This window comes from Protopterus annectens, chromosome 4.part0, assembly GCF_019279795.1.
Source record: "Protopterus annectens isolate FY-2018-M chromosome 4.part0, PAN1.0, whole genome shotgun sequence".
Taxonomy (NCBI): domain Eukaryota; kingdom Metazoa; phylum Chordata; order Ceratodontiformes; family Protopteridae; genus Protopterus; species Protopterus annectens.
Window position 1 is genome coordinate 1,730,734,510 of NC_056733.1, and position 12,188 is coordinate 1,730,746,697.

At 37.0% G+C, this 12,188-nt stretch overlaps 1 protein-coding gene across 1 annotated transcript in view; it reads left to right on the plus strand.

The window, feature by feature from the left end:
- Nucleotides 1–12,188, plus strand: part of LOC122799996 — a gene marked incomplete in the record, with an annotated part of 1,384,541 nt that overhangs the window by 451,761 nt on the left and 920,592 nt on the right. The window contains 1 exon segment of the mRNA XM_044069449.1: nucleotides 5,776–6,078. Coding sequence (XP_043925384.1) covers nucleotides 5,776–6,078 — 303 coding nt within the window.

Here is a 12,188-nt window from a genome sequence, read left to right on the forward strand (position 1 = left end):
CAGTTAAGAGCCGCCCTCTCAAAAGGAAAAAACACAGCATCAATGGACCAGATGGTGTCCCGGGCTGCATCCTACATGAACTCCAAGAAGAGCTAAACCCAAACATAAAACTACTGTTCAATCTCAGCCTTACTACAGGATATGTACCCAAAGAGTGGCATACAGCAACAGTGGTCCCTCTCCACAAAGGTGGTGCCTCAGCAGATCCTGGAAACTATCTCCCCATAAGCCTAACTAGCTTGGTATGCAAAGCTATGGAAAGGATCATCATGGACCTCATAAATAAAGATATTGGGGACCTACAGACACTGGATCCTACCCAGTTCAGCTTTGTTAAGGGTAGATCCTGCCTCTTAAACCTGGTCGATTTCTTTGAAACAGTCACCAAGGCCATTGACGAGGGGAAGGTGGTCCACACAGCCTACCTGGACCTCGCAAAAGCCTTCAATACAATACCCCACTCGGGCATTATAGATAAGCTCACTAGCTTAAATATAAACCCCTATGTCATTAGATGGGTTGCAAACTGGCTCAAGGACAGAACTCACATGGTTAGAATTGCTGGAGCCATGTCAAACTCCAAACCAGTTACAAGTGGCATCCCACAAGGCTCAGTCCTGGGTCCTCTCTTGTTCGGTATATATTTCTCTGAGGTACAGGCCAACACGGAAGGACTGTAGCTGATGAAGTTCACAGATGACTGCAAACTGGGCACCATAATCGACTCTCCAGCCGACACAAGCATCCTCCAAAAGGTTCTCATAGAAACAGACAACTGGTGCCAGAGCCATGGCCTCAAGCTAAATGCCAAAAAGTGTATAGTCATCCCCTTTGGCAAAAACAAAGTGCCCACAAATTACCACATAGGTGGTAATCCATTAAGTACAGAAGAAGTAATTAGGGACCTGGGGACCCAAGTTGATAGCAATCTCTCATTTGACAACCACGTGGCCAAAGTGGTTAGTAAAACATTTTATATAGCTCACCTAATCATGAAGGGATTCACATCTAGATCAGGGGAGGTCATCATGCCTCTTTACTCATCCCTCATCAGGCCCATAATTGAGTACAATGCCCCTTTTGGGATGTACCTTACCAGACACCTGTAGCAACTGGAAAGACCCCAAAAGTACCTCACCAAGAGGATCAAAGGGCTCAAACAGATGCCATATGCTGCCCGGTTAAAGAAACTCCAGCTCTACTCAGTGTCATACCACCTGATCAGAGGCGATCTGTGCCTGACGTATAAAGCCATGTCCAACCCAGAATTAATGGACATGCTGCACCTCAGAAAATCCAAATCCCATCGAGCTACACGCTCGAGAGATTTGAACCTCAGCACTGAAATAAATAGGACATGCTGGAGGGACAGATTCATAACCCAGAGGCTCCCTTCACTCTGGAATAAAATCCCAGTCCAGGTTAGGCAGAGTCCCTCATTGACTCTCTTCAAGATGAATCTTGATGAGTGGATGGGAGATCATATGTTTACCCCGGGTATCACTTCTGTGTCACTTTAGACAGAGGCACAGTACACTAACCTCGAAAAAGGGCTTAGCAAAATTAATTTAAAATGGGTGGTGAAAGCCAAACACACTCTGGCTAGGCTTATAAATGCCCTAGGGCAGATAGCCTAGCATGAACCTATGAACCTATGAAGTACAGCGTGTTTGTTCCTCTGTATGTACCTGTGTGTCTGAGTAAGTCTGTGTTTGTTTGCCTATGTTTCTGAATGTGTTTATGTTTTTGTATAAATGCCTGTATAGCTTGTGTGTGCTTTTGAGTGTGTATTTATCTGCATGTGTGTCTGTTTCCAGACATATAACACTTACATAACTAATATTTTGAATGTAAAATACTTCTTCCAACAATAATTACATGGACTACATCAAGTTTGAAACATTATTTCTAGGAATTATTTTACATCAAAAACATAACAAGTATGTATAGTAATAAAAAAAGTACAAAACAATTTATCAGCCCATTTTCTAAGTATATTAATGCACTCCAGGGTGCATGTTGCTGTGGAAATAATATCCTTCCCTGGGTGGATAAGCCTTCTGCCTGCAGTGGTGGGCCTCAGAATACCCCTTGGCATGTGTTATTTCTACAGTAATGCACACCCTGTCTGGCATAATTGCTTGAAGGAAAGCTTGAAAAAAATGATTTATCCATATGTTAATGCCAGAGACTGCATCATATGTTTAAGGCTGAAGTGATCAGGTGTTCCAGAGTTAAGCTGTTGTGGGTCATTATCAGTACTGCCAGAGAGGTGTTTATCATTTCCTAAAAACAGTGCATTAAATCAGAAAAATAATTGTGAATATGGCTGCTTAAAGATGCCATGTTTGGTTTGTTGTAAAGGGGCATGACTAACACTGTGAAAATACTGCTAATTTCTAAATTGTGGGGGATATTTTCAGAGTTTTGGACTTATTATAAAGAAGCCGTGATTTGTATAAATGGAGTTAAGTTTTGGACTTTGGTGGGGGGGGGCAGAGTGGTCATAGCTTTTGAGGCTGAAAGGGGAAGGTTGTATAATTAGTTTAGTCAAGTTGGCAGTGCAAGAGAGCTCCAGCAGGCAAAGTCTGAACTAGCACAAAGCAATGAACAGGACAACAAACCATTCAGAACACCACAAGGAACAATAATTATAAACCACACACTTAAAAAATAGTTGTAACAAGCATCTGCAGAAACACTTTATCAAGTTTTAAATCATTAAACAAATGTGGCAGTTTAAATATATATCAAACTTATGTGACAGAATGACCACAAATTTGTTAAAATCATCATTTAAATGAAAATAGATGAATGCACATAAATATGTACATTTTAGACATGTTTACTTTCAAGTTGATATAGTTTTTAAAATCTATTTAATATTCACTGCAACATTTAACAAAGAAGTATGGTCTGCTCTTAGTATATTAACCCATTTATACTCCTTTCTTTCCATTTTATTCAGAATATCTCCTCTACGTTCATTTAAAGACACAACTTCAAATGTTAGTAATGATGTTATACAAGCTTTTCAAACTGCTGGTGAGAATGATTTATATATAAAATGTTTTAGATTACAGTACTTTCTCCTCTTTCTACAATATGACAGAAAATGAGTTCAAAGCACTTAGAAGCTTAGAATCAAATACTGATATAATAATAAAATCAGCTGATAAAGGGGGCACAGTAGTTATTATGGACCACCTGACATATATTCAAAGTATTAATAAACTTTTACTAGATGATACTATTTATAAGTTAGATAATGTTATATATTTTGATCATTTAAACAAAAATTTGAATGTGAATAATTATTTATGGCTCCCATTGTATAATGCCTACTTACTATGGCCTTCCCAAAATGCATAAAGACTTAAATAATCCATCAGTGTGAGCTATAGTCTCAGGAAGAGGATGGCTCACTGAACCTATATATATTTATTTGGAAAGTACTTTGAAAGGCACTTTTTTATACATTTGCATTGATTTATTTTAGACAGAAGTGATTTTTACATCATTTATATAGCTGATGCGAAAATATGGTACTGAAGGATGAAATGTTTGCGACACTTGACATAGAATCCATTTTTACAGGTATTCTTAAAGATCAAACAGTTACATCAGTTAGAAATTATTTTACTATTCACACTGAGTATTCTGGTATGAAAATTAATATGCTCTGTAAATTGCTTTTAATTGTCCTGGAGAATAATGTATTTACCTTCCAGAAAGAACATTATCTGTAACTGAATGATGCTGCAATGGGAACTCTTGTTGCAACCATATAGTCAAACATTGTACTCACTTCATGGGAAGATAATTGTGTATTTTAACAGGAATAATGCTTTTTTACAAAATATTTTATTACATAAAAGGTTTGTAAATGATGTATTTATTTTGTGGAAAAGTATTACAACCTGTCTAATGAGTTTGTTCATTACTTAACTAAGACTGATGGATATTTAAAATTCAAATGCATGAACTTTAAAAACTTAGTACATTTCTAGGATATCTCTGTGATTAGAATGGAAATAGGTTAATTGTAAAGAAGAGTATATAGAAAGTATATTGAGATTAATTTATATTTAGTTAGATCTAATATGCATCTCCCTTTTTTATTTACTAATATACCTAAAGGGCAGAATCTTAGCTAGGATATCTTCTTGCAGGTCTGTCTGAAGGTTGAGTTCCAAGCTGTTTGTGTGAAATAGTACAATATCATCTGCACAAAGGAGAAAGGGGAGATGGGGAAAATGAAGATGATCTTTATTTACAAATATGGAAATAGTAGATGATCAAGTATGGAACCTTGTGGTTTTCCTTTCTTAGGGCTAACTGGGAAACTGAAGTATGAATTATGACAGAAAATTGGTAATTGGTGAGAGAGATTTGAACTAAGGTAGAAAACATGAGCTTATGCCTATTTGTAGTAGGTGATATAGGAGGATGATGTGGCCAACAAGGATGAAGGTTTTTATAATATCAGTAAGGTTGGCAACAGTCAGCTGACCTATGTCCATACCTAGCAGATTTTCATCATTGATGGACCACAGGGCTGTGAATTTCATCTGACTGGACCAGAACCCATGTAGTTTATGATACAGAAGGGTGTAATTATTGAAGTATTTGATGAGCTGACCACAGACAATTTTTCAAGCAATTTGCCTTTAGTGAAAGGATATACATTTGCCTGTATTGGGAAGTTTCGGTGTAGTTAGATTGCTTTGGGATTGAACTGATAACGCCTACTTTCCATTTATTTTGCATGACATTTTGTTTTAGATAAACACTGAAGATGTCATGCAGGGAAGTTCTGAGAAAGTCCCTGTAGTGGTATGTAAACCTATGATAGAGGTCATCTGTGTCTGGTCAGCTTCCAGTTTTATTTGTAGCAGAATAGGATCTAAGTATTTTTAATGCATAAATCAAATCAGAGCTTACTAAACATGTAGTGCACAGAGACAGGACCTTTGCTGCCATCATGATGGTATGAGCTATGTCATCCAACCTATATGTGGAGAATGTCTTCCATAGAAATTTTGAAAAATTTATGTTAAATTTCACATACCAATTAGATTAAGGTAGAAAGAAAGTGTTTCTAATATAGAAATTCCAGTCAGATTGCAATATAAATCTGAGAAAATGTATTATCTCAAGTACAAATCAGTTTAGAAAGTCAATTTTAAGCAGTTTAATTTGATTTGCTGAAGTGAAAAGCACCTTAGTATTCAATTATATTCAACCATTCCATATAGAAGTAACCAGGAGATAAATATAATAGAAGATATTATACTCAAAGAAATATAAGATTTTCCTCTGTTTTTTTTTAATTAAATGCTTTGCTGTATCTGAATTGACTTTGTAGCCTATAATTTAATCCATGCCATTTATAAAAGATGAATATGGTTTTAAGATATTTTCCACTTAGGAAATAATTTTACAAAACTTATATGCACAATCTAAGCATTTCAATGAAAGAAAGTTGAATGATTCATATTTGTCATACATGAACTTTGTTGCTAGACCTGTGAGTTATTACTATCAGTGTCTACCTCATGTTGTTGCTCCTAATATTAACATTTGACAAAGTATGTTGTCTGCAATGACAGTTTTAAATAATGAAATCATATTGCTAGACCGGCGATTAAATACTATAGAAAAACATGAGTATGTCTTGCATACTATAAATCAATCACTTATACAACATCTTAGTCAACAATATACAGCTCGAATAAGACATAAAATAAAACTTTTTGTTTTTTTCCTTTTCAGCAACTCCTGTGATTTCAGAACTATATCTCAAAGAACCCCCTAATGAAGGCATCACAAACAACATTACCTGTAAGGTGTCAAATGTCTATCCCAGAGAATCTTTAAATATTGCACTTTGTGCTGACATTGTCCCAAAAAATGAAACCTTGTCTGAACAGCGTGAACCAGATTTGACATTTAATGTAATAAAGACAGTGGTCTTTACTCCATCTAAGTTCCATCACCAGAAGTACTGTACTTGTAATGTAACCCACAGTGCACTACAACAACCACTGCTGAAGACAGTCATCATAGAATTCCAGTGTAAGTAAGCATCTGGGAAGTGTTTCCCATTTTTATTCCGGGCATAATTGTGTATGACATAAACAAAACTCTCCTTGTCTTGCTTATGAGAAAAATGTACTTACTGTCATGGCAGGTTCATAAAGTGCCCAGGTAAATTCAGGAGAAAATGAACTTTTAAGGTTAATGATATAGAGATGCACAAGGATAGAAATACCATCTTGCCTTCATAACAGAACAAATTAAATTACTGGTTTAGCAGTTTTAATGCACATGCAAATATACAAATAAAATATACTGTCTGGTGCAAAATATATGAGTTAAGCATATAATTATTTTTTCTTATGGATGTGCTTCAGGCAAAATCTCAGTTTAAAAAAGGAAAAGGCCAACATTCAAGAATAACAATAAAATGTGTCCATTGATGTAGCTGCAATGTTTAACATTGACCTAGTAGGAAAGCTGTGCTGTGCTGAAATGAGCGCCAGATTCAAAAATAATTGCTCTCAGTGTAAATCTGCCCTGATTCCAAAAGACCTGCCCTCCATGGAAGTGACTTACTTTGCTGTATAGGCTTAATATAGGGTCCATATTCCAAAACAGCTGCTCTCAGCCTGCTATCAGTGTAACTGATGAGAGCAAGTGTTTTGGAAATGAGGCTCATGTTTTGTAAAGTAAGCTGCTTTATAATTTGTCTCTCAGTACTGGATCATATCTACTCAGACCTCTACTGAAAATGATTTTAGCATAGACTATCATATATATATATATATATATATATATATATATATATAAATATATATATATATATATATATATATATATATATATATATATATATATAGTCTATATTAGAAGATCGAAGTTTCAAAACTTCAAATCTGATATGGTTGACACCATATGATTGTAGTCTTGAAAATGAAAATCTTTTAATGGAGATCTCTGTGCACAGAAAGGGTAGATTTCCCTTTTCTGCACTGTAGTGCGATCTCGGAGTTGGTATATTTAAGTAGCGGGGGTGTGCGGGGAGCAGGGTGGGGGGCTTGCCCCATACCTCTCAACCTGAAAACATCAAAAATCTGGACAAAGCCCATGAAAAATAGGTACAAATCTGTACACCGATTAATGTAAAATTTTCATACATAGTTACACAATCCCACACACTCCAATGGAATTGTGGGATACCAACTTTCAAATGCAAACTGAAGAACAGAACCAAAATATAGCACCAGAGTCCCCCTGCAGCCCTTCCAATTTCCCATTTCCTGACTATTTCACCCCATTTATCATAAACACTAATGTTTTCAGTGGCCCCTTACACACAAAACAAGAAACATACATTTGTTCTTTGATACACCTTCCTGACTTTATTAAATTATATTCCTTGTATAATACAGCACACTTGTTAGACTTAAGTTAGAGCACATTTTAAATTTATTGTTTAGACATTTTTCCAGTAGGCAATGAAACAAAAATTAATTAACCAATAATGACAAAACTGCCCTATTCAGAACATTGCCATCATAAAAGTTTACTTCCATACACAATTGCTTTTCAAATGTATTGTTTGAACATTTTTCCAGTAGGCAATGAAGCAAAATGCATGCACCAATAATGACAAAACTGCCCTATTCAGAACATTTCCATGATAACATTCTACTTCTTCACACAATAAATACAGAATCACAGTATTGTAAGCTATAGGCACTTTGCACAACTTCGTGCACATATTTTCAGTTGGGGGGGGGGGGCAAAAGGCCATAAACCAGGGACACATTTTAAACATTGCTTGTATAATTTTGGAAAGTTGTTTTGCATAAAATGTGTTATCACCGTGCATTTTACTGCCAAGTCTTGAACCTAAAACCTTGTACACTACAGTCAGAGCAACATACCATTAAGCTAAATCAGCAGTTTCCTGAAAAACAGGAAGACAAACTTAAATGGCTATCATTTAATGAATTCAGTGCTCACTTCTCACCATAGCTCTCAACCTCTTAGCACAAAAATACAGAACAAAGCCAATAATGGGGGAATACAGCCCCAAAATAGGGACAAATTTCAAATACTGATCTTATAAACTTAGAAAATTGCTATAATAAAAGGTTTTGTTTTACAGTTTCTGAAAACCAGAGATTTAATGAGGAATAGAACAAAAATGTGAGGCATAAATTCACAAGTGATAGTGGTTAGGCTCTTTTTACCTGTACCCAAGGTACAGGGTTTGAGCCTGAGTACCTCTAGCCACCAGATGTATTCCATTGGGGGCCTTTACACACACACACACACACACACACACACCTAAAAGTGCATTTATTGACTTTAAAATCCATGGCTCATGACAAAAGTAAATCATGCCTTCAGTAACAGCTTAATTCTAAATAATTCCGAAGACGGTACCTTCTGTCTGGCTCAACTCTGCAGTTAAAAGTGCATGGCTTAAAAAGTAAAGGAATCCTCCTGCAGCAGATGCGCAGCTTAGTGGCTCAGTTCTGCAGTTGAAGAAATCCTGTGTTCTGCCCAAACGGCAGTCCTAGTGCATTCATTCAGTAACAGTATGACTTGGCTTAAAAAGTAAATCCTCCTGTGACAGATGCATGGCTTAGAAATCCTGTATTTTGCCTAAATGGCAGTCCGCCCAGTATTCAAACAGAAGCACGGCACGCTGATGTCATCGTGCATGTGGTCCTTAGTTGGCTTTCTATTACCTGCCCACAAGAAACCATAGTACTTGGTGACTTTAATATCAACTGGAGGAGCTGTACCTTTGAACAGCCACCTACTCATATTAACTTATATGGTTTTACTCAAATCATTACATCCCCTACAAGGACCAAAAAAGTTAATAACAAGGAAAGCACCTTAGACTGGATTCTCATAAATAGTCATCACCAAACTTACAAAGTAGGGACCCTCCCCAAAGATATAAGCGACCATTCACTCACCATCATAATCAGATATGAGTGACTTTCCAAACCCAACCACCTATAGGACAATAAGGACCAACACAAATTTTAACCCTGACAGCTTTCAAAAAGAACTTTTGGCATGTGATTGATCACCCATGAAAAACCTACCTCTAGAGGAAGCAATAAAATACTTTAATTCTAAATTCCTAGCCATTTTAGACTACCATACACCAACACGTACAATTAGAGCCAGGATTAAACCAGCCCCATGGCTCTCAAAAGCTACCAAACAAAAAATCCTCCTTAGAAACAAACTCTGGGCCGACTGGCATTCTACTAAAAACCCTGCAGATCAATTAAAGTTTAGACAGCTATGAAATGAAACAAAAAAAAGCCATATTGTTGGACAAAAGAAACTTTTACTTTCAGCTCCAACAAACCCACCAAAAAAAACACAGCCATTCTGGTTAGGCATCAACAAACTCTTACACCCAGGTTGTTCAGTCACACCCATCCCTTTATGCTCTGATCACGATAGTCCCATGCAAATAGCCAATGCCTTTAACACTTTCTTCACAGAGACCATTCAATCTCTTGCCAATCAGCTATCCTCTGACACCTCATCATCAACCACCTACATCTCTAACACATCCCCATTATTTCACTTTCAACCTGTACCTACATCCCTTTTCTGCACCCTTATGCAAAAACTTAAACCTACCACCCTCTCTGCAGACCTACTACCTGCAGAATATCTGCAAAAGGTTGCAAAAGCCATAGCCTACTCTATTTCCATCCTGATTAATAGAACTATTACTGAAGGAACTATCCCATCAATCTGGAAAATTTCACACATTATCCCCTTGCATAAGGGTGGTAAGTCCAATGCATTATCAAACTATAGCCCTATAGCCATATTATCTCCACTGGCAAAAATCATGGAGAAATGCATTCATAAACAGCTGTTAAACCACCTAATAGAAAACAACTTACTAGCCCACTGCCAACATGGTTTAGGCCATTTCATAGCACCACCTCTGTTCTCTTATCTTTCTCTGCCTGTATTAATAAAAATCGCAACAGTGACACTCTATCCTCAGCCCTCTTTATTGATCTTTCGAAAGCCTTCGATATGGTTAACCACCACTTACTCATAAACATACTCAAAAACCTGTCTCTAGACACACTGGCTATCCAATGATTCCAATCCTACTTAGACAACAAACAGCAGGCTGTGCTATAGGAGAACAACTTATCCTTCCACCTCCCAATTGCCCTTGGTGTCCCTCAATGCTCCATATTAGGAATTCTCCTATTTTCTATTTTTATAATTGACCTACATTTTGTAATACCTCAAGCTACTTGTATCCAATATGCGGATAATTCCACGTTAATATGCTCTGCCACTTCTCCATCTGACCTACAGTCCCTATCCCAAAACATGTTTAATACAGTGGAGAAATGGCTTCTACACTGATGTCTCATCCTGAACCCAAAAAAAACAAAACTGCTACTATTCACTCCATAGGGTCTCCCCACTTAACTTCACTGTGACATCAAGCAATGGTGCTATCATATCTCCTGATTCTACTACTAAACTTCTTGTGGTACTAATTGATAACAACCTTACCTTTGATTCCCATATTAACAGTACTATAAAAACAGTCAAAAAAAAATTATGATCCCTATACAGGATTAAACCCTTTCTGACTTCACTAGCCAGGACCACCATTGCCCATACCCACTTAATCTCTACCCTTCTCTATGCCTTGCCTATATATACTAAACTATGTAAAAGCAATCTGAACAAGCTTGAAATCTCCTACAATAATATTGCCAGATTTGCTACTGGGTCAGCCTTCAGCACCCATCACTGTAATAATCTTAAGCAGCTAGGATGGTTAGAGTTGCCAAATCTACTACTACTTAACCAGTTAACAGTTGCCCAAAAGATCCTGTACCAACCTACTAACACACCAATACTTACAAACCTTATCACCCCCTATAATAACCTCAAGACCCTTCGCTAATCAAATAATCTACTTGCACAAATAGGTAAAACTAACAATATGGCTGGTGACTCCTTGTTCTCTAATACTGTGGGCAAAACCTGGAACTCCCTCCCCAATGACCTAACCTCCCTTTCCTCAAAAACACTATTTAAAAGCAAATTGAAACCATACATTAAATCACAGAGGTTATGCCCTTGTGCTAACCCTGACTAACTACCTCAATTTTTCTCTGGGTACTAATCACCATACCTGTATAAGCTAGTTACTTTTCTGTAAGCTGTAAAGTGAGTGTGCACCTATATTTAAAAATGTTATTAGAATATCTTTGAATTCCTAACCATAGCTGAAATGTACCATGATTCTGTTTACAGAAATGCAATAAAATGTAATGAATGGCAAAATATCTGTAAATGTACCTACATTTATGTAAATGTGTGTAAATGTCACATAGTATAATTGATAGTGTGTTTTGTGGAGTTTTTCTCCCCGGCTCTCTACTGAAAATGGACATATATCCAGTTGGACTAGCCCAGTCAACAAATGTAAAATAAATAAATAAAATAATGTCAGCTCCGAAAGCTCAAAAATCTAAAAAATAGATTGAAAAATCGGAAATAATGGGGTGCCACTTGGGAGTCGTGGCACCCCATTATTTGGACCCCAAAACTCTGTGAAAATCGAGTTATTCGGGATGATTGAGAGTTCTGGCATGCCCCCCTGCTGAGACCATTTAAATGGCTTGTTTTTGTAGGTTGTGTTTTATTACATTTTCTTTGTTTCAAGACTTCGATTATATGGGGCAGGATTCATGAAGGCTTACACGGAGTTTAAGAGTAGTGTAAGCCTCCGTGTAAGCCTCCCGATCCAGGAACAGCCCAAACCTCCGTGTAAGAGACAGCTAACACGTCTCTTACACGTACTGGGCGTGGAAATGCTCAATACCTCATTTGCAGCTGAAAGATATGCAAATGAGGTATTTGAGCGATCCAAGAAGGCTAAACCAGTCCGTGTAATGGACGTGTTAGCTGCAGAAATGTACTCAGCTGACAACTGAGTACATTTCTGCAAAATTGACAACGGTGCTATGTCAGCTCCAAATAAAGGGTGCATATGTTTCATTTAGCATGCCAATGGCCAAATATGTGGCCATTGGCATTAAAAAGTGCTGCAAAAGTATTTTAAATAACTTTTTTTTTTCCCGTGGGATTTC